This window comes from Botryllus schlosseri, chromosome 10 (assembly GCF_051294905.1).
Source record: "Botryllus schlosseri isolate E-star chromosome 10, Bs_hap1, whole genome shotgun sequence".
Taxonomy (NCBI): Eukaryota; Metazoa; Chordata; class Ascidiacea; order Stolidobranchia; family Styelidae; genus Botryllus; species Botryllus schlosseri.
This window is the reverse complement of record NC_137245.1, coordinates 13,276,930-13,301,118: the sequence shown is the minus strand read 5'-3', so window position 1 is coordinate 13,301,118 and position 24,189 is coordinate 13,276,930. Positions and strand designations below refer to the sequence as shown.

Here is a 24,189-nt window from a genome sequence, read left to right as displayed (position 1 = left end):
GTTAGTAGTAATTGCTTGGATTTCGACTTGAATGTGGACATGCTCGTCGACTGTCGGATGGCCGGCGGGATCCTGTTCCACACATCGGGTCCGGCATATTTGATGGAGCGATGATCTTTTCGGTCGATCATATATTTGGACGATCATTTTACAAATTCAGAGGTTTCGCGGACCCCCGGCCGAGAACCACTGTATTACGTGAGTCCAGCAAATAGTTAGCATAGCACCTTATCAAATACATTGGAGCCTCATCTACTTTAAAAAGAACTGACTTCAGCTCCTCTTCTATTGGAATTTCACGATGAGCACAAGTTAAGCCTCAAAATAAATCACAACTACTCAATATGAAATCAGAAAATAGAATACATGTCTACTGCGATTGCATAAGAGAACACCACTGGGCATTTGATCATATGAATAGTCATACATATACGAAGACATCTCTCGATTTCGACGCCAGCATAAATATTCCTGTTATGGTTAAGCTCACTCTTGCAGGCATATGCCTTCCCACATTCATGTCCGACGCCACGTGCAGTGCATATCAATATGCACGTTGATTTAACTTTTCCGAGTCAATTCTTCAGTACATATGCCACATATGCCACGACAGAAAAATACCTCTCCATATATGAAGCTGGTGGTGATGCTTGCAAGCAAAATATTTCCCATATATATACCCAGCTTACATACCCTTAAGACGCTGCTTATTTCATTAAATGCTACATAATTTATATCTGAGTCTCGGTTTTTGATGTCTGCAATCTGCATGCATATTTATATGAAGATTGAAGTTGAGTAAATGATTTATCACAAATATCACATTTAGGGTTTTTGATGCCAAAATGTATATCCATGTGATGTGACGCTGGTGGCCACGCTTCCAAGTAAATACTTTCCCACATATATCGCATTAATGATTTTTGATGCCTGCATGCCAATTCATATGAAGCTTGAGGCTGCTCTTTCGAGTAGTTTCCTTACCACATATATCACATTTGTGTTTGATGCCAGCATGCATAGACATATGAGTTTTGAGGTTGGGCTGCAGAGTTAACTTTTTCCCGCATATATCACATTTATGGTTTTTGATGTCAGCATGTATATTCATATGAAGCTTGAGGCTACTCTTTTGAGTAAATTCCTTACCACATATATCACATTTGTGTTTGATGCCAGCATGCATAGACATATGAGTTTTAAGGTTGGGCTTCATAGTAAACTTTCTCCCGCATATATCACATTTATGGTTTTTGATGCCAGCATGTATATTCATATGAGGCTTGAGGTGACCCTTCATGATAAAGGTTTTTCCACATATATCACACTTATGGTTTTTTACGCCAAAATGTATCTTCATGTGAAGCTGGAGGCCATGCTTCCGACTAAATACTTTTCCACATACACCGCATTCATGAATTTTGGTACTTGTATGCATATCCATATGAAGTTCGAGGTGACATTTTTGAGTAAATAATTTACCACATATATCACATTCATGGTTTTTGACGCCAACATGCATACTCAAATGAAGCTTGAGGCTACCTTTGTGAGGAAATTTTTTGCCACATATACCACATTTATGATTTTTGATCCCAGCATGCGTATCCATATGAGTCTCGAAGTTGCTCCTACGAGTAAATTGTTTCGCACATATACCACAATCATACTTTTCTTTTACGTCAATATGACTATTCACATGACGCTGATAGTCACTTTTCCGAGTAAATTCTTTTCCACATATATCACATTCATGATTCTTGATCCCAGCATGCATATCTATATGGCTCTTGAGGGAACTCTTTCGAGTAAATTGTTTCGAACATATGCTACAAGCATGTTTTCCTTTTATGCCAACATGGCTGTCCACATGACGCTGGTGGCGGTCTTTCCGCATAAATTCTCTTCCACATATATCACATTTACGATCTTTGATCCCAGCATGCATATTCATATGTCTCTTAAGGGCACGTTTTTGAGTAAATCCTTTCGCACATATGACACAAATATGATTTTTGGCGTCAACATGCCTAACTATACCACACTGATGCTCACACATCCGAGCAAGTCCGTTACCACATATATCACATTTATGTTTGTTGACCCCAGCCAGCATATCCACCATATGAGATTGTAATCGATATTTAGAATATAAGACTCCTGTTGTAAGTTTTTTGTTTGTTGAGAATACGGATTGCAATTCGATATATAAAGATGAATTATGTAGTGTGACGTAAGAATGGTATAACAACAATAAGAGCGTTAAGCAAAAATGCAATAGTGCAATACAAATTCGTTATAATATACAGCCAGAGACGCAACACTAATGAAAAACACGGAGAGAATAGAGCCGGTCCTATTGCCGACAAAGAATCGGTTGCTCGAGTTTCATTATAGTTGATTCGAGAACCTTTAGATGGAACAGAGTACGTCCGCGAGCAAGAATTGAAAATCTGTTATCGTTATACTATTTTGCACACTCTGGATGGGTAAGAAGGTGCTGACCTATTGCGGAGTTACATGCCGTGGTCTGGTCATAGTCTCACAAGAAAGGGTTACTTGTCTGCGATTGACTGTCTGAAATAGCATTGACGTCAGGTTTTCTCATCTGCTTGGGGACATGTTGGTTAATTCTTTGTTGCAAACGGAGTGAAGTACGACCCACATACCGACTGTCGCAGCGGTACGTATAATTGTAAAATGTAAATAATACTACTCTGTTTTGTGGCAGGTAGTACATCCTTCTGTGTTGCAGGAACGAGATTTTGTGCTGAAACAATCCTAGGTTGCAATCTCCGTATTTACTGACGGCCACTCCCGACGAGGGTCAGTTGAAGAGCTTATCAGTTACCTTACAACTACTCACTCAATCAAATGAAGACCCTTTTTAGTATGAATACAGTTCAGTTTGCAAATAGTCAATGTTAGAACTGCATGTAAATAAAAGCAATATCTCGATATCGATTCAACCATCAACAGACTTGAAACAGACTTCTTGTCAGCATGTTGTATGGTTTGTATTCACGCAACTCCATATTGAAAACACAAACCAAAAATTCCACATTGAAAACACAATCTGCTTTCAGATGGTACTACAAAAAGCCCGGATAGTTTTAGTGGTCCAATGGGCTCGAAACTAGATGGCTATGTTTCTGAATGGCCAATTGCTAATTTTGAAAGAATCCCTAACCCTATTTTCCACAACTGCCTCAGTCTGTTGTGGAAGACGTGAGCACCGATCAAAAGTATGCCTATCAAATGTACACAGCTGTTTTGATTGGTCTTGTTCAGTGGTTCTCAATCTTTTTGTCTTCGCGGACCGCTTTTGGACTGTCACGGACCCCCTCAATCGTTTTCTCAAAATTAGCTCAATTATCGTGCAACCGTCATCTGTCTTTTGCAAATATTAACTGTAGGCTTGCGAGAAACAGCCATAAAATGACTTTTCGTGAAAATAACATCATACTATATGTAGAAATTGGGTATAGACTCTTATTATTTTGAAGCGAATTTTGCAGCTGTATTTATTGTCTTGAAAATCAGAGTCTTCGATTTGATATGAAAGAGTAACGAAAACATTTCCACAATAATAGGAGCTGACGAATGTAATATTACCGCATACCGGTAATGCTTCCGACGACACCTTTTGCTGTGATCGCAATATATATCGCACCAAAATTGAGAAACAGAGTTTTTAATGAACATATAACGTCCATGCTAGTCATTTCTATCTAGCATCTCATCTTGAAGTTATTCTGGAACAGTGGTTATGTATATAACAGTAGAAAATGGATTTCGTGACGAAGTTTCAATCTCTTCATTGGGACAGATTGGGAAAAAAATTCAGGAATTTATATTTCAAACGACCCTAACAAAACGTCTCTAAACAGCAAAGTTTGTATCAATTGGCTATTGGCAATCATAATGAGTTTGCACTGCAGGATATTTTATCCCAGACGAACATTGTAATGATGTGAGTCCTGAAGTTTTAGCAATTATGAATCGAGACTGTCTCATGCATTCGCTAATATGAAAATATTGCAATTTAGCTTATCACCTGAAAATGCTTCGCGGACCCCCGGTTGAGAACCACTGGTCTAGATGAACCTGATCTACAGTATTTGGAGGTTGGGCCAATCATTCATTCCAGATGATTAACTCTCGCATGTAGAATACTAAGGTTATATGTGGGAAAGAGTGTTCCATCAAGATCAACCAACCAGGACTCTCTTGCAATATTCTGCATGGAGGTATATTTTCCGTTGTGGTTTGGAATATATATGCACAATTCAATTATTGATGGTGCCAAGAATTTCTACAATATTGTTTCGCGTATTACAAAGTTGCCTGATGCACGAATTCGCACCCTTGCATCAACGATAATAGATTGGATTTTGTTAAAAAACAAAGTACATACTAAGACATATAAGGTCAGCACAGAAAATGTTCAAATTCGGACCATGGTCCGCCTGATTAGTAGCCTGACCTATTGTAGTCTAGGGCTGCTAGATGAGCTTCTTTAGTCACCAGCTTCTCAAATCTTGCATTAGAATGCCACAAGCTATTTTCCCCTTTCCGAGGGTGTCGCGAAGTCAAAATTGGGGTTTCGTGGCCAATGAACAAAGTCTTATGGATAATGGAAATTAATTCGGATCATAGTTGGGGACTGCCCAGTTAAGAGTATACCGATTGACAATTAATGCTGGGCAAATTCAAGTACCGTAATGATTCGATTCTGAGTGGAGTACTAGGCTTCAAATATGCATCTAATATGCGACCAGAAAAAGAATGCCAGTGCTCCGGGTAATTAAAGATAATGGCGCTTCTTCGATATACGCCCAGATTGAAACAGTGTTCCCCATGACAACCGAAAGTGTTACCGATGAACATGATAAAATTTTATAAACGTCAAATTAAATTGTTTTTTGCCTTGGAGAGACGGATATTAGGGTTTTGAGAATGGATATATTAGGGTTGGATGTGGGTTAGGGTATCCCAAGATTACCGTTGGGGGAGGGGGATATTAGGGTTGGAGGAGATGGGAATATTAGGGTAGGTTAAGGGGGGATATTAGGGTTGGGGTAAGGGGATATTAGGGTTGGAGGTTGGTTAGGGTCAAAGTTGAGGTTAGGGTATCCCAGGATTAGGGTAGCTAGGTGAATGAGGATATTAGGATCGGAGGAGATGGGGATATTATGGTTGGGGGATATTAGGTTTGGAGGTGGGTTAGGGTGTCCCAAGATTCGGTTTGGGGTGAGGGACACGATATCTTACCCTAATATCCCACCCTCTCACGCATAGGCGCCGAACGCTAATTTTCCTTAGGCATGCGAGTTCGATGACGTCACAAAGGAATGACGTCATGATCCGACGGAATTGATAATTAGGGATAATATAGCATCAATTCATGAGGGTTAAGTGCCTGCATAAATGCCGATTATGCAATATCTGCGTGTTAACAAACTTGCGCGTATGATAAGCTTGTCAACGAGTCCGGAAGTGCTGTCAATTAGCGAGTCCCTGATCGCTAGCGAACAATTAAATACGCCGCTTATCAACGCGTATTACATAACCTCGGCGACGATTTGCGCAAGGCAAAATGTCAGAGTTGTTATGGAATCTGTTCTATAATAGCACCAATTTCAGGTTGTTCAAACCTTTCCCGTCTTTTACAACTCAAGCCTTGACAGTTGACACACATCTTCTGACGGTTATGTTTAGGTATTAGCGGGATTCACTTACGCATGCACGGCGCACTCATAATCGCACATGTCTGCGGACATTCGATGTCATTCAGGTTAGCGATGTCGCTCTTTAATTACAATCGCTAACCAACAAACACCTAACGGTATTGTCACCAAGCCATCGAAAGATTGGAGCTAGCGCATGCTAGGCTCGAGAGACGGGAGCCAACGCATGCTCGGCTCTAGACACGATAGTTAGCCAGCGATGATATCTTTCGTACCAGGCCTGTTGCAGATGCGATTGTGTAGGCAAGCGATAATATCGTGTGCGCCAATGCAGATGCGAATGTGCAGGCAGCGATGGCACAGGGCCTACTGCTGATGTGATTGTTCATCATGCTCAAGCGAGTGAAACTAGGCTTGTAGGAGACGCGATAAAGCAGGCAGGCGTCCCAAACGATGATTGCCGAACGCACGGCAATCAATGCAGTGTTGCCAACTCCGGATGGAAGAAAATCGCTAAAACTGGTGTCAAAAATCGCTAGATGTCGCTAAATATTGAGAAAAAAGCGCTAAATCTGCATTAATTGCTAAAGGTGTTAAATTGAACCATAATATCAATACATTCTTCTCAGCTATATTTTACTCGTCTGGGGCCAAAGTCACTTATCATATATCGAGTTTATAATACGTAATAGCCATCTCTAAGCGGGACAAAACGTGCAGTGCATTTGGATAAAGCAGATCGCTTTGCGCAATGATCGCAATACGTGACCACTGACCACCGACCAGGTGTGCTGGCATAACCGCTCACTATGTAAGCGTGCCTTGCTCGATGCGTCCGTGAATACGTGATGCGATATACCATGGAAATGCGCTTGGCTTCTTTAAACTGTGTGTGAGTACTTGAACACAACATGCGACTTGTCACACTTGCACATGACATGCGACTTGACCCGGGTTTGCCAACCACTATTAGTAGAGACCTTAAGAACATAATCCGAGGACCAAACCAGGGTATGAAATTTAATGAATCTGTTCTTAAACGAAAGCTAGTGTCACACTTATTCCGCCAATACGAATTAAATTCATGTCAAGACAATGGAACGACCTCAAACAGCACAAAAGTCGGAAAATCAGCATTGATCAGAACAATCACTGGACGAAATGGGTCATTGTTATGTTCATTGTGTTGCGGCGGTGCCATTGTTAGAGCAATGCCGGTTTCAGACTTTGATGGCTGTTTCGGGGTGCATGTATTGCATTGTCCTGACGAAATTTTATTTGGTATTTGCGAAATCACTGCGACACTACCTTTTGATCAAGGCCAATTATATCAAATTTCAGCGCTCAGGTCGCCAGATGTAGCACTGCCAATTATGCTACTTTTAGATCACTCAGCAAGAAGAGACACTGTTTGCCCATGCGTAACCGCCAGAAGTTGCGTATCATTCAGTAGGTTAGTAAGCTGTAATAATAGTGTTCTTAGAACACTATGCTATAATTATATATCAACGGAGTCCGCACTCTGGTGGCCGGTATAGCCAATGTAGTCGTCGGCCAGAACTGATCTTTATTAGTTATTTTCGGTGAAAAAGCGCTAAATAATCGCTAAATACTTTTTCAAAAATCGCTAGATTTATCGCTAGGCGCTAGATCCATATTTTTTGGCGCTAAACCGGATGAAAAATCGCTAGATCTAGCGCGAAAATCGCTAAATTGGCAACACTGAATCAATGACACAATTTCGCGATCATCTCAGCGGGAGATCGTGTCGCGTTACATTGTGCAGAGACATATCTCGTTAATTGGCAACGCGCTTGTAGCTAATTGGCCGCGCGCAACGGGTTACCTCTCTCACATAAGCGGTAGCAGGTAATGTCGTAAACGGAAATACATTGCGATTCGTTCTAAATAACACAATCGGGGATTATGCCGAACCGAATTCTAGGCATGCCGCATGCCTAAAAAAATGTCTAGGTATGCCTTGCACGCCCAGGTTCGGCGCCTATGCTCTCACGACCATAATATCCCCCAACCCTAATCTTGGGATACCCTAACCCCAACTTTGACCATCACCAGCCTCCAGCCCTAATATCCCCCTCTCCCCCAACCTTAATATCCCCCTCTCCTCCAACCCTAATATCCCCCTCCCCCAACCGTAATCTTGAGATACTCTAACCCCAACTTTGACCCTAACCCACATCCAACCCTAAAATCCGTATCTCCAAAGGCAAAAAAATAATTTATTTTAACGTTTATAAAATTGTAGCGTGTTCATGGGAAACACTTGCTGGTGATATGTGAAACACTGTTTCGATCTGGGCATATATCGAAGAAGCGCCGGGAAATTTGGTGGGAAATATCTTTATACCACAAATTCCTACAGGGTTGGTGGGATTGCATGCAAAATAAGGTCAGTCGGGACATGCAAAATAGGGTCAGTCACCATAATGTTAGGGTTAGCGAGTTTAGGGTTGGGTTAGTCTGCGCATAAAGCCAAATTTTAAATCCTTCCGAGTACGAATGCCGATTTAATATTCTATTCGACACCTAAATCTTCTCACGAGAAATGTATTATCCAAGTACGAAAGTATCTGTGGACAGTTTTCCTTGCAATATACTTTTAATGGGTTTTGTGCTGACGAGAAGGATGCAAGGCTAGGCGACTTCATCAATTGCAAAATTTCGCCAAGTATTTTTCAATATTATTCTCCAAAACCTTTTTTGATCCCAACGTAGTCTAGACGTGATACTTATTATGCAGAGTGACCACTGAGTAATACCTGAGTGATACAGCTGTATATCCACAGGGCCACTCTAAACTGTGTAACTATAGCGCAAGCGCAACCTGACATATACACAAAACAGTGCACCAGGACAAAACGACTAAACGGCGGAACGAGCCGAAACGGAACCGGAACACGCGAAACTTGCACTACTAAATTACGGAATTAGGGATAATTATAAGCGGACCATCACAAAATTCACAATAAAAACAGCGGCTTACACAAGGCAAAACTCTCAATATTTCTAATTTCTCCGGTGATTTTTCTCTAGGACAGGGGCCTCAAACTATGGATAACTAACCTACGGATGGATTCGCAACACGTGATTCATGGGGGTGGTGGCGATAGTGGTGACGATAAGCGACTACCGCCTAGGCAGCCCGGGTTCGATCCCGTGTCTGCGGTTATTCTGGGCTCCTCTTCCCACGCGTCGCTGTTCTTACGTCGACAAAAAAAAAACAGAAAGAGACCCGATGAAAGAGCGCACTCAAAAGGAATGGAAAGAGAATTGAAACTAACATCGAAAAAAGGAACTGTGAAATCGGGCACTAGGCCGAGGTGGATGCCAGTTTAAGGGACTGCTACTGCAAGTCTGCAACCGCAACTGGTCGTTCAGCATCCCCTTATCTGTTCATTACACCGTATTGTGTCTTATCGCATTGTACATTGTGTGCGTCTTGTTCAGATGAAAATATAATCTGACGATTATTGATGGATTATAATAGTACCGCGATTCTGCTACTGATTGCTGGTCGCTTCGTAAATAGATATTGAATGCCAACGGTCGGACAGAATTATATCTGGGATGGATTCGGACTGTATTGCCACTCGGACATCATGTCTGGGGTATGTCTAGGCTGTGTGGCCACTATGACGTAGGTTAGTTATCTACAGTTTAACCACTGTTGCACAACCTATACCGATCAAGAAGCCGGACGCTCAACCATGTACGCTATCTTGTCTGATTTCAAAGATCACTCCAAGTCGTTTCGACACCTACCTATCTTTTCATTGTCTTGTGGTGTTTTGAAATGATGAAATTTTTAATAAACTGATCCTGATACTGATTCATCAAGTGATCGTCAATATTTGCATCAGTGAAAATTTCTATGACGCAGTAATATTCAGTAGAGCGTAGCATACCATTACCATTTCGCTTCAAGTTTATAGCAACGGCTGCGGATAATTCGTGTTAGTAAACTAGCAGCGAAAGTACTGGTTGAAATTGTGAGAGCAGATGAGTTGATAATAATTGGTTAGTCAGACATCAAGGAGGAATATATTGTTTTTGATAATCTCGAGATGCCACCGTACTCGGTAAGTCACTGGACTCATGATATCGTAGATATGGAATATAATTGTGACTGCTTTGATATCTAGAATATGGAGGAGAATAGCGCTGACCGTAACTACATTATTTTCAATCAAACAAAACGTGAATTATTCACCTTGAGTCAAGGATTCAAAACCCTGGGCAGGCGTTTGAAAAATAATTGGCAGATCATGCCGTGAGTATACTTTTCTGTACTTGAAACATTTTTGCTAAACGTGTACGTTAACATCTTGATAATTTAATGCTATGCTTTCACTTTATACCATTGTATCTTATGCTATTTTTATAGTTTGAAGGACGAAATAACGCCGGAAGATCTGTCTTCTGGAAAGCTCTACATTCTGCCTGGCTGTCGGGAGAAGTTTACAACCATTGAAGTAAGAACCCCTATTATTATAGGTCGCTCGTTGCGATTGAGATAATTCACAACCAGTAGTGCCTAGTAATTTACTTAGTTTTCACCCACTCAAGCCACACACTGTACAATGTGTTAACAAGACACAATGTGAATTGCGAGGTAATGAACAGAGAAGGATGTTGAAACAAAACAACCAAATAGTCCATCAATCTCACATCCACCGTGGTGTACTGGAATTTCTAGCGTCAATGACCAATGTAACAGTTTTCGATCCATTGCTATATTCATTCTCTTTCCTGTATTCGTCCTTCACCGGATGTTTCACTGGGCTATTTTAGCAAAATTGCCGTAAGAAAAGCGACAGGGGAGCAGGTACGCAATAGCACGATATATTTGGTGTACCAAGACATTTCATAGTGTCACACCTGTGTGCAGTGAGTAAAATCTTTGGTTTGCACGAAACACCAATTTCATATTGGGAGATGAAGGCCCCAGTGAACCTCCAAAACTTTGAAACGTGCTACCGCCGAGACTCGAGCAGTCTCCTGTACTGATGGTGGTGTACTAACCAACTGTGCCAACTCCCCCGACTACAACGGGGGATATCTTCTGATTTTTAATACATATATTACTGCAGCACTGATTGGAATTTATGCATTAATTATCCAGTTAAAAGGCTTTTCCATGTGCCATCGACAATATTTTACAAAGTTCCCAATAAGAGTTCTTGTTGACTGAAGTATCAGTAAGAATTGTAGTAGGCTACTCTATATTACAATCGCTATGCATTGCCGAAATTCCATTTTTTCCACAATCTCTCATTATAGAAATGGACTTATAACATGTCGCACATTTATGTAACCAATTCGTTTCCTCCTATAATAAGCTAGCAAATGATGCCTTAATGTGGTGCCATTGTTGTGTTGCTGAAAATATGTCGTAATTGCTAATTAGCATCGCATGCTCTTCCATGTATTTTATCAAGCCTTCATCGTGGTTTCCTATTCAACTTTTTTGTATTTAGTTTGAGCACATCAAGCAGTTTATATCTGACGGAGGCAATGTTCTCGTTATGCTCGGCGAGGGAGGGGAAAAGACTTTCAACACAAACATCAATTATCTGCTTGAAGATTTTGGAATCATGGTGAACAGCGGTAAGGTCTTAAGATTATTTTGCTTTCCGCATTGATCCTTGATGTTATGCATGAAGTGTAGCTGGATGTTGCCAGCAAGCAAATCACAAAGATACAAAGGCGTAATGAAATAGCGGATTTTTATCTCAGCACTTGAGCCTTGCTTGGACAATAATGGACATGTGCCTGGTTACAAGCCATTTACAAATCTTTTATCCTGAATTTATTTTGCTTCGCGATCTGTTTTGTTTTGAATTTTTACGTCAATGTCGCCCTGATAGCGTTCTCATCAACTATTAAAATATTTTTATATTTCTCGACCGTGAGTATTCCATAGCACGTTGTGACAATGCTCTGGTTTGATCGTTGTTTTACAGAAATGCTGTTTTCATATTCGTAGTTTTGCGCAACATGTTTTTGATGAGTGGCTAATTCCATTATAATTTAGCAGGGGCTGTAATGCATACCCTCAGAATTGTCCAATATTTACAAATGTTCGTTTTTGAATTCTGAGTTTATAAAAAAAAACGGTTTAAAAGATAATGCGATTCAAAATCCTCTTGTCACTAGGTGGCGCTACATGCAAAAATATTTACAATCGATATTTTTGGCTTCAATGATTGTAGAGAACCAATTATAATGTCTAATTAACCAGTTCTGGGGCCAAGGAATTCAAAAAAATCAACAGTTTTGTTCTAAACTCAATGAAAAAAAGTTAGGGATATCTATGAAAAAAAAGTTGGGGGGGACGGGCTTGAAAATTTATGTAAGATTCGGACTACACAAAAAAAAATTCTGCAAAATGTACTTTAAAGCAGTATGGTTGATATAAAGTTTTATTTTAAATTTAATCTTTATTCCACCATTAATTAGACAGTTTCACAATACACAGTTATACAACTCGACCAGGATTTTAGTACTCGAATTTGCTGTGACGAGCCCTAACTAATCGCTGTTTCGGGGATCTGTATTTCCAGACGCCGTCGTCCGAAGCGAATACTTCAAATACTTCCACCCGAAAGAGGCTCTCGTCAGCAACGGCGTTCTGAACCGAGCAATCAGTCAGGCGGCAGGAAAATACATACCCGGACTGGACGACGTCGCGGAAAAAGACGAAGCAAACTCCGTGTCACAGTAAGAGCTAAATTCAAGTAGAAGTAAATTTCTATTGTAAATAGCCCAATCCTACTTGAGTAATCTGAAAATGTAGTAGTACTTCTTACTGAACACCTCTGGCCTCTGGGTGTAGCAAAGCACAAATGTCATACCAGGGTTGTAGCCAAGTCACAAGGTTCCAAATCACAAGTCAATCTCACTTTAATAGTTTTGATTCGAGTCGAGACATTTTCAATTCACCAAGGAGTCAAGTCCAAGTCAGCCAGTACAGGGTCGAGTCCGAGTCATGGTGTTTTGACTCGAGACCGCATTTGAAAAATTGACTCGAATCAAATCGAGTCACCAAAAAATCGCGAGTCGAGTCTCGACTCGAGTCATTACAACCCTGTGTTACACTTCCGTTACTTTTCAACAGTTTTTCGCGTCCTAGTCTCCACAAACTTGGCTTTAATTGTAAAAATCGCCGGCACAAAACTGACACTAGGCCTTACTATCAATGTTTTTGTTTCCAGGACTCTGCAATTCGTATACCCGTACGGCGCAACGCTGAATGTTGCCAAGCCCGCTGTCTCCATATTTTCGACCGGAACCGCATGCATTCCTGTTAATAGACCGGTGATAGCTCTTCACCAGGCGGAGGTGCGCAGGGGATTATCGACATGAGATTAAGAGCTGGCAGTGACTCTAATTTCTTTCTGTTCAGGGATCTGGGAAACTGGCCGTGATGGGTTCGGTGCATATGTTCTCCGACCAGTATTTGGACAAGGAAGAAAATAATAAAGTCATGGTACGTCGCACTGTTCTTTGGTTCGTAGCGTCCTTGCACAGTACATTGTTACATCGTTTAGGAAGTTTTGTTGCAATGGTTGACGACGGACGAGATTGCACTGAATGCAATCGATGCGGAAAACCCGGAGATATCTGATTACAACACTCTACCCCATACTGGAGTTCTCGCAGAAAGGTACGTTTATGTTGTATATGTATTCGGAGAGGTGATCACGGAGTAGTCGAGTAGAGGTATGACCGTGAATTTCTACTCCATTACGAGCAGAAGCAACTTCTATGAAATATCAAAGTTCTTTGAGTGGAAGTAGAAATTGAAAGTCTTAAAAGTGGTCCAGTAAGTAATTTCAATTAGGAGATTTGGTCGAGGGTTTACATCAGGGGTGACAAACTTAAATTACGTCATGGGCCGGATTCAAACCTTCAAGTCGATCGCGGGCCGCTCCAGTAAACTGATCTGATTCCAAAATATTACCCCATTCCCTTGCTTTTCACTGGAATACTTTATTATCAAGCATATATAGATGATATGGTATATTACATTGTATCACGGATCATAGGGGTTTTATTTTAGCAAGTATAGCATCAACTCTTTTGGATAACAATTGAATTGGTAAAAATACGATGAACAACTAAACCAGCGGCGGTTACGGCCATATAAGTTGCCGTATTTCTATGCTTCCTTTGCTTTAGTCATAATCTGGCGTTGGCCTTGTGTGTGCATTGTCGGGAATACAAGAGATATTCTTAAATCACGATTACGGTTTCTCTGGATTCCGGGGACCTCTTGAGTTGGCTTTTGAGTCGCACAAGTTTGATTCCATTTTTCCATAAAACTCTCCATTCAGTGTGCACTTTTTTGCCTTCTCGCAGTTGAGTGTAAATGTCACCGATGTAATCTGAATGGTAGCTAGAGTGAAACCACAACACCGCAGTCTGGTGATTATAATGTGGCCTATGCACATGCTCGGCATTTGCTGTCTTTGAGGGATTATTTAACGTAAGTATTTCCTTCGAAAAATCACAACATTTGTTACGAATGTGCTGGATAATATAAGCATTTTTCAATATACTCAGAATTGCTTTGCGGGCTGTATGTTTCACACCTCTTGTTTACATGCTTTTAGAGGTCGATCGAAGGTTGCAACGTTCGAAATTGCAGGGTGGCATTCTCGACTAACAGAAAATGGCTAATGACACTACAAATAGCTGATGTTTTAGATAGCACATTCAGTGATACAGCAGATATTTCTCTCAATTGTTGCGACAATGTCACTCAAAAGTGACGCAAACATATATAAAAACTAATTTCTACTCGACATACAGAAAGCATAAGCTCAATTCTCAATACGATAAGAAGGCTCTGTCGAGTTTTCTGAACACGCATCAGTGCAAGTAACGTATCTGACTGCGATGTCTCACCTTTCAGATGGAAAAGTTGTCTGCAGGAGGGCGAGGAAATCCCCACCGATTTCACGCAGATGTTTGACAAGAAACTTTTCAAAATGGACATAACCACGCTTCCGAAAGTGCTCAAGTAACATGCTGTCGATTCCGTCAGCAATGCTTTGTTGCTAGTCGCTGTTTTTCTTACCAGGGGCTACGAGGATATGCACGTAAAGCACGAACCGTTAACTTTGATTGCGCCGAATTTCGACACCCCGCTACCACCGTTACAGCCTGCGGTGAGTATTGATTGTGATTAATCGTATCGTACGCCATTACCGAGTTAGAAATGAAGTCTGTGGTATACTCAGATTTTACATGAGCTCCACATAGCTGAAAAGTTGTGTGCTCGGAGTGTTTTGAATCTTCAGCATCCATTTCACCGTGAATATTTTACAACGTACGCCTAAATAGAGGTTATATTTTGTACAGCCTAGGATTAGCGATTAGTGTACTTCTTCCGTTTACTGAAGTAGTCAGCGTTTGTACTCAAGTAGGAACAAAAGTAATTTGTATTCAATTACAAGTAGAAGTGGATATTTGAAATACATGGTAAACTACTTCCAGCAAAAGTAAAATATGGAAATTGGCAAAGTGCTCAAGTATGAAGTTTCAAAAAGTCGACTTGGTTGAGGCATTGCCTACTTTTAGGGCATGGTCGTTGGTGGCCAATTTAGAAATTGCCAGACCTGTTATCGTGGCTGACTCATAACGACAAATGACACCGCAGACAGGTTCGATTTGAATATTCCGTTACCGTGATGCATGGGCTTTTCTCCCGAGTTCAGCACTCCGAAAAATCAGAAGCGATTGGTTACTGTTCGCATTTGTTTATGACCTCCCCATTGCGCTTGCAAAACTTTTCAACTCTTTGTTCGAAGGTGTTTCCACCGGAATTCAAAGATCTGGACCCGCCCGCGCTCGACCTGTTCGACCTCGACGAATGTTACTCGTCGGAAAAGGTCCGGCTCGCTCAGATAACGAATAAGTGTACGCCGCTGTGTTTCCTGTTTCAAAATAATGAAATTAATTGCTCACTACGCGTGTTCAGGCAATGAGGACGACCTGGAGTACTACGTGCGCGAGTGCGGCGATATTCTGGGGGTGACGCCGAAGCTGGGGCCGAACGAGAAGAGCGCGAAACACGTCTTGGAGTTTGTTTTTAAGGAAATTGTTGAATATAAAAAGCTGAACAGGGTCAGTGACTTCGGATTTTTTTTCGTTCGCATATTTTGTTGAAGGCGGCTGCATTCAACGTCAGTGCTGCTAATTGGCACGGGCAGGGGGTCAGTGACGTTAATCCTAACTTCTCCCATGCTGCCATTTTATAATAAGTAGAAATAAAGTCGTTAGTATCAGTATAATCAGTACAGTATAATCAACCAGGGGTGGTCAAGGTTAGTGGTCAGTAATTGAGTATTTGTACTTTATGTGTTTTTGTGTAGAAAACCGTTCAAGTAGTAGCAGAAGTAGTCGAAAACACGACCACTTGGGTAAGTTGTAAAAGTAAGCAATACGTACTGAAGTACTCTGAAGAATAAAAAGTACTTATTTATCCCCCACCACTGCCTATTATCCTTGAATGTGTCTATAATTTCGATTGGTAAATCCGTATGACTAATCAGGCCTGCGTTTGAGATTTTGTTCTGTTCCAGGAGAGAGATTACGATGACGCGTGAGGGACGATGAATATCCACCGACTGATGCTGGTCTTGTGATGTAAGACGGAACGTTGCGTTCCAATCTCTCTGCACCCCTAGCGCGCATATTACTTTTGCACGACGTTTGTCGATATTGATTTTGTGTCTGTAGCCTTATCCTTGTACTGTACATGCAATGTGGTATTAAATTTATTTTTAATAAGAATGACTTTTGTCGTTGTGGGTAACGTCTGGTTACTGTTTCGGCATACTCTGGAAAGCTGAGGGCTAACCTGGTGTGGGATAGGTATGCGTGAGGGTACCGTGGTGCCATAGCACACCGAAAAGGGAGTCTTCATGTTGAAGTAGAGTATAGCTATCTTATTTAGGCCTCATTCATGATCTAGTTACCTTGTGCCAGAGGTAGTCAAAATAGTAAGCAGACAAGTAACTTGTACTCGAGATAGTAATAGTAAGCAATCAGTACTAACGCAGAACTAATAGCGTAAATTCCTGCTAAATTACAAGCAGAAGTGACAATTTCAAAGGCGTGTAAAATAATAATTTTGAAGGTCTCAAGTGAGTACTTTCAAAAAGTAGCTTTGATCGTGACTAACAAAAATATTGGCATATATAACTACAAATGTGCGCATCGCGCAGAAATATTCAGTAACTGTGTTACGGGAGCTATTTCGCAGGGTTGTACTGACTCGATTCGCAATTTTTTGGTGACTTGACTTGAGACAATTCAGACTCATAATAAAGTTACTTACTGAAACAATTACGAATAAATCTGTATTGAGCAATCTCTTTGGTTCAAGACAGGGATATCTAGACTATCTAGTCTAGATATCCCTGGGTTCAAGATATTACAAGAAAGGTTGACGCACAAGTTTAGCAGGCCTATAGCACAGCATTACCCAAAAGATACAGGTTAGAACGCCACTTTGCTACATTCAGACGGTCTATCAGCTAGAACACTTGGACTCGAGCATTAAAACCATGACCTGGACTCGGATTAGAATCGATGGTGGATTGAAAATGACTTGACTTGACTCAAATCAAAACCATAAAAGTTGAATTGACTTGTGACTCGGGACGTTGTGACTTGGTTACAACCAGTGTTGTGATGACTCGAGTCATGACTTGACTCGAGTCAGACTCGAGTCAACTTTTTCGTATGACTTGACTTGACTCGAGTCACTTTGCAAAAATGACTTGACTTGACTTGACTCGGAGCTTCAGAAATCTGTATTGACTCGTGACTCGGAGCAAAATTTACGAGTCAATTTCAAGTCATTAAGTAAACAGTGTCGATTAAATCAATGTATCTTGTGTATGTTCGGATTGTTCAAGATACGCCGGTGTCACTTGTGAGAGCAATCAGTCATTCACTGATTGTACGTTACACTGATCCTCCATCGTTACATCACAAATAAATTGACCGCAAACGAAACGATCACAGTTTACGTTGTTGTACCAGTAGTAGATTAATCTAATAGCAATGTGTCTCTGTTTAAATCGAACAAATAGGCCTATATAGTATGTGCGTTTATATTCTTGCGGATGTGTAGATGTGTAGTGTAGGCAATTGTACCAAATCAATTTGTTTCAACTTCTCGGGGCTTCGTATTCGGTCCTATATTTGGCTGATTATAACTGACTGTAGCATAGAACTGTACAGTGTACGTACAGCTGCTCACGTATTCTAATAGCAGTTGTACGTGTGCAACTGTGCATGGGCGATGCAATGTCTTTACGCATGTTTATTCAACTTTATATTCGTTATTTGACTCAAGATAAATGGACAATTCATCTGTCTTTGACACACTTAGCAAAATATAATGGCTTTGAAGTTTGAATCATCACTCATACTTCGAAATTCAATTTGACTTGAATTGTGACTTGACTCGTAACTTGACTTGACTTGACTCGACTTGACTCAAGTCACCTCCAAAAAACGGGTGACTTGACTTGACTCGAGTCACCTTCGAAAATCGATTGACTTGACTTGACTCGAGTCACAATGTGCAATGACTCGAAATGACTCGTGACTCGAAGGTAGTGACTTGATCCCAACACTGGTTACAACCCTGCTATTTCGCCCTATTGCAACCTCAACCTTTTTCGCAGTGCATGGCTACGTCACAATGTATTCATCACGTCATATATGTCGCTGCAAAATTGTTTCAGCCATCCCATCGCTAATTTCCATTGTGCCCCTCAATGAACTTGATGGAAATAGTCTATTATTCCTCGTCCTGGAAAAATGAAGATATCGAATCGATCATAATGGAGGTTCGTTGTCTAGTTATCGCCCATCGGCTTAGCCGAATACGGGAACTTTCTAATCGAAGTAGATATCATTAATTATTTAATAAATGTCTCAAGAGATTGTATAGCCATTATGGTAATAGAGTTTGTCTTGTTTTTAACGGAAGACCGCTGTCCACCAGCAATGCGTCGCAGAATGCAATGCAGAATGCAATGCAGAAATGCACCGCTGTAAACACTGTATCATTAGAAAAGGAAATACTGGTCAGAGATGTATCTTTATGCGTTGGGTGGTTTGTGGTCAATGAAATTCTGGAAATGATCGGTACTATGTTGATGATCAGTGTGAATCAGTTGAATATAAGTGGCATGATCGATATGATGATTACATTTTCCCTCTCTGGGTTTTCATAGGAGATAAAATACACGTCTACTAATGTTGTCTATATATGAGTGTTTTGTTTATTTTCCTTTCTACTAAGGACGCTACATTGTAGCCGTGAATAGAAGTAACCTAATTGTTACAGTTTTCCCCTTTGATATTTGCGATAGTGTCATAACTAGGGCTGGGCAAAATCGAGTACCTGAGTGATTCGATTCTGAATCACGTAAAATGCTTCGAGTCGAGTCGAGTATTCGAGTATCACTCATTAGGATGTCACAACAGAATGTACTATGCCAAAGTTCAAATATCTACCTTTTATGCCACCACGCAGAACATAATGTCTGCTACCCGTCATATTAAATATACTTTGGTAATTTTTCGACCATACCGACTTCATTGCACTTCTTGACAATGTCGTGGAACGATCATGACTTCGGAAATGTGTTATTTCCAGTCACGATCGTAGCTTTGTGCTATGTCTATTATGCTACGACACGGCCAATCAAGGTTTCAAGGTTTCAAGGCTTCCTCAGTGGAAAATATTATCAAAAATAGAATTCTCGTTAATTTACTAACGAGTATTATAGTTTTGATACTATTTTCCACCGAGGAAGCCTTGGAACCTTGATTGGCCGTGTCGCAGCATACGAGGCATAGTACAAAACGACGAACGTTACTGGAAATAACACATTTCCGAAGTCATGGTCATATTGGTCATCCCACAACATTGTCAACAAGTGCAATGAAATCGGTATGGTCGAAAAAATACCAAAATATCTTTAATGTGACGGATAACAGGCATTATGTTCTTTGTGGTGGCATAAAAGGTACATATTTGAAGATTGACATGGTACATTCTGCTGTGACGTCATAATGAGTGATACTCGAATACTCGACTCGACTCGAAGCGTTATACGTGATTCAGAATCGAATCACTCAGGTACTCGATTTTGCCCAGCCCTAGTCATAACCCGATAACCAGTATGCGGTATCTTGCTCTCTGTCACCACTAGTGTACAGGGCACTTGTATGTTGCGACGGGATGTAGCCATAGTGTTCTAAGTGTTCCTTAGAACACTATGATGTAGCCTACTTTGCAGAGATGAGCAATGAGCATGAGCATGGATTAGGATTAGGATTTGAAAAAACGGATTTGTGAGATTTTGTCGAATTTGGATTGGATTGCGTGACGTCATGGCCTAGAAAAAAATGTTTTAAACAAGGGCCTTGTTTTAAAAAATGTTTGTTTTAAATTGACCGCCACTGTATATATATCCACAACCACAATTGAAGGTATATGTATGGACCGGTGGTTCCCAACGGGGGCAATATCGCCCACGGATTTTGAGAAACAAGGTGGTGAAAATATCAAAGGGGGTCACTGGGGGCGGGGGGATAGGGGGCAAAAATGTTAGAACGTTCAGTGAAATATATTTGATTAACATGCCAAAAAATGCACGTGAAGACTGGTAATTCTCCATATGACGGGAAAGAAATGGTCAACTGAGCGGACAGTAGACGCGAAAACCGGTTTTTCCGAGCACCTACTCCAGTGGTTCGCAACCGGGGGTCCGCGAAGTATTTTAAGGGGGTCCGTGAAGCCTCTAAATTTACAAAGTGATTGATAACCGTATTTTTATTTTATTTTCAAAATGGAGGAATTACAAGGCAGTTTCGCTTCATTACTGCTACAACCTCATGACTCACATCAACAGAATGACCATCTGAGATGAAATATCCCACTGTCCAAATTTTAACTGCCCAATTAATAATAGCCTACTAATAGAAACATATTGCTGTTTAGAAATGATTTATTGGGCTTTTTGGAAAAAAAGAAAAAAAGTATAGGAACAGTAAGGTCAATCAGCGCGACTTCAAATGTTTGCAAAATTCGATTTTTCCTGTGATATACATAACCACTATTCCAGAACAAATTCGAGATAAGCTGCTATGTAGAAATGACTAGGATCGACGTTGCATGTTCAACAAAAAATATGCGTTTCAATTGTGGCGGCATGTTGCGAGCATGCTCAAAGGGGTCGTCAGAAGCTTTGCCCGTTATTATACCATTCGGCACCACCTATCTTCGTGGAAATAAATGTGCGGCACTCGTTCATATCAAATCGAAGACACGATCACATATTTCAAGAAGTGCCGCTGCAGAATTCGATACAGTTTACCCAATTTCCACATATATAGTGTGATGTTATGTTCAAGAATAGTCATTTTGTTGCTGTCACTAGCCTACAGTCAATATTCGCAAAACACAGATGACGGTTGCACGATAATCGAGCATAATTTGAACTAAAACGGGGTGGGGGGGGGGGGGGCGTCCTTGACCGTCCGAAAGGGGTCCGCGAAGACAAAAAATTGAGAACCACTGACCTACACATCTCCGCAAAAAGACAGCGTATTCACATCCATGGGCCGAAAAGTGTGGTACACGAAAACAGAACCTAGCTCATAAATTATATCGCGGTCAGAAATCCCTCGTGTCTACGTGCACTTGCATAGGTAAGGCATATCCATCTGTGCCTCATCACCTGGTTATTGTTTCTCTGCGGCTGCGCTGTCATTTTACGTAACAACGTGACGTGACGTGACGTGAAGTGACGTTATTATTATTTATATTCTCGGAATCATTGCGACAATAGAATTCTGTCAATACCAGTTATTACAAATTCTGAGATGTTTATCACAGGTGAGGCTGGCCAGTTGCCAATCTGTGCCTTTCTGTCTCACCTGTGCCTCACCTCTCCTATCGCGCTATATTTATGAACAATATATGTAAACTCAGTGATTTTGTATGTTAAAATATTTCAGAATGAGTCATTCGTGAACATCGATGGATTGGAAATACACATAATTATGGTGCTATAATCATTGAAGGTGTCTCATATACGACCTCCTCGTATCGTTTACAATATGTCTCTGACCGTGGTTCAAAAGGCCGTCAGGCGATAAGAGCCACATATTTTTGTTGAATAAACGGCAACAACGTTGAAGGTGTCACAATTTCATTTACTCTTGGTGACAACAGGTGAGGCACTGCCTCACTTGCCCCCCATGACCGCACGTCACTGGTGCATGTACAATTGTACATACCACGAGTGCATGGTATGAACTTGAACGACTGAACGACCTGACTTCTGACTACTTTAAAATATCTTTACATTTCATTATCTGATCTACCTATTCCTTCTTTTCTGTCCACAATTTAATGTGTGCTGATGTTAAATGGGTACCCGTAACTAGCTCATAACATATCCGCAATGACCACAAATGCCGTTTTTTGGCATTGCAAACCAATCACAATATACCGGCGCTCCACAAAGAATATTTTTGCAGTCACTCGACTTGCGTCTTACATACTTACAGGACCATAAATGCGACGTGTATCGAATAGTAATAGCTTCCAGAACCAGCTATGCAATTAAAATCAAAATATAGTAATGGCATACTTGTTCATTTAATTCAATTTATGCATGAGTACGAGTAGCCTATTATTGAATACACAGAAATGTCGGTTTTGGGCACTGTATGATATTCGTATCAATTCGAAGCTCCTCAAACAGTATTTTTTTCACTATGAGGATGCGCGTCTTCGATATAGTCGACTGACAATGGGACAATATAATCCACCTTATAGTATTGTTTGTAACACGAAAATACCAGCTAACACACAGTTTGTCATGCACGATGCACCGCTTCGCGAGTAGGCTATACCTCGTGTCTTTCACGATTCAAGACGTTTAAAGGTGACGAGTTCACGAACTGGATCGTGATTATCTACAGTATTATTTATGTTGGGTCGTCTGGCTCCTTTCGGGGCTATGTATTGTCATTCACCGTATAATGCAGCGTCAGGAGAAGAGTTATCCCGAAATGCCAACGCTCCGGCGCCAATACATTTATACGCTATACGAAAAATGATTAAAGCTCCATTTAGCACGTCGGGCTAATCCGCTCTAACCGACTTCGGCACTCAAATGTTGGCTGCGCAAACAAGGATAAATTTGCACGGTGGGAGTGGACGTGCAATGACATATGTGACTGAATCACCAATGTTAGAGAATTCTCGCCTCGCCCCCCGATTATAAATTTAAATCAATACGTTTTCAGTTTGACAGCAGCCGCACATTTTTATCTAGTGTATCTGATCCTTGATCGATAACGTTATTCCGGGAATAGCTCCGGAGGTCAGAAGGACACGTTCAGATTCTCCCTTCATGCGTTTGATGATAATGGATCTGATGCCGCTTTAACATTTTCTGCACAAGTCGGCCATTGCAATGGGTGTGAAAGCAAGATTTTGTGCCAGAAAGTGCCCTTTAGCTGATTTACACAACACGCTATGTTGGAAACCAGCGAGATACACGATTTTCGGTTACAATGTATAGACCAGTGGTTCTCAACCGGGGGTCCGCGAAGCATTTTCTGGGGGCCCGCGAAGCCTCTAATTTACAAAATAGTTGATAACCTGATTGGTATTTATATAAATTAGGAAAATCACAAGACAGTTTCGCATCTTTAGTATAGTAAAATTCCAGAACTCATATCAACAGAATGGCTGTCTGAGATGAAATATCCTTCTGTGCAGACTCATTTTGATTGCTAAATTGCCAATGGCATACTGATACAAACATTTTACTGTTTAGAGATTTTTTACTGGGGATTGTGGAAAAATAAAAAAGTTTGATTAGTAAGGTCAATCACGGTGACTTCGAAATGTTAACAAAGATCCATTGTCTCCTCTAATATAAATAGCCTTTACTCTCATAATAACTTCAATATGAGCTGCTACATAGAAATGACCAGGCTTGACGTTGCATGTTCATCCAAAAAATTGTCAATTTTGGTGCCATATTTGCTGCGAAGAGACCCAAATGTGTCTTCGGAAGCGTTACGCGTTATCATTACATTCGCCATCACCTAAACTTGTGGAAATAGATTTTCGGCACTCATTCATATCAAATCGAAGGCGCAGATTTTCAAGACACGACCACGTATATTTCAAAAAATGCAGTTGCAGAATTCGCTTTGAAATAATAAAAGTCAACCCAATTTCTACATAAATAGTATAATGTTATTTTCAAAAGCCATTTTGTTGTCGTTTATCACTAGCCTACAGTTATCATTTGCACAAGACAGATGACGATTGCGCGATTTGAACTAAATTCGAACTAAAACTTGCGGGGTCCGCGGGGGTCCGTGACGGTCCGAAAGGGATCCATGAAGACAAGAA

General features: G+C 40.8%; 1 protein-coding gene across 1 annotated transcript; it reads left to right on the top strand.

Annotated features, from left to right (window-relative positions):
- Nucleotides 1–9,617: 9,617 nt before the first annotated feature.
- Nucleotides 9,618–16,511, top strand: LOC145448905 (intraflagellar transport protein 52 homolog). Its single transcript, XM_080327353.1, has 13 exons — nt 9,618–9,790; nt 9,854–9,981; nt 10,096–10,183; nt 11,189–11,318; nt 12,275–12,431; nt 12,926–13,052; nt 13,117–13,200; nt 13,262–13,377; nt 14,629–14,736; nt 14,797–14,884; nt 15,527–15,635; nt 15,697–15,842; nt 16,301–16,511. The coding sequence occupies exons 1-13, from the start codon at nt 9,776–9,778 to the stop codon at nt 16,322–16,324; spliced, it is 1,320 nt and encodes a 439-aa protein (XP_080183479.1). The 5' UTR covers nt 9,618–9,775; the 3' UTR covers nt 16,325–16,511.
- The last annotated feature ends 7,678 nt before the right edge of the window (nt 16,512–24,189 follow it).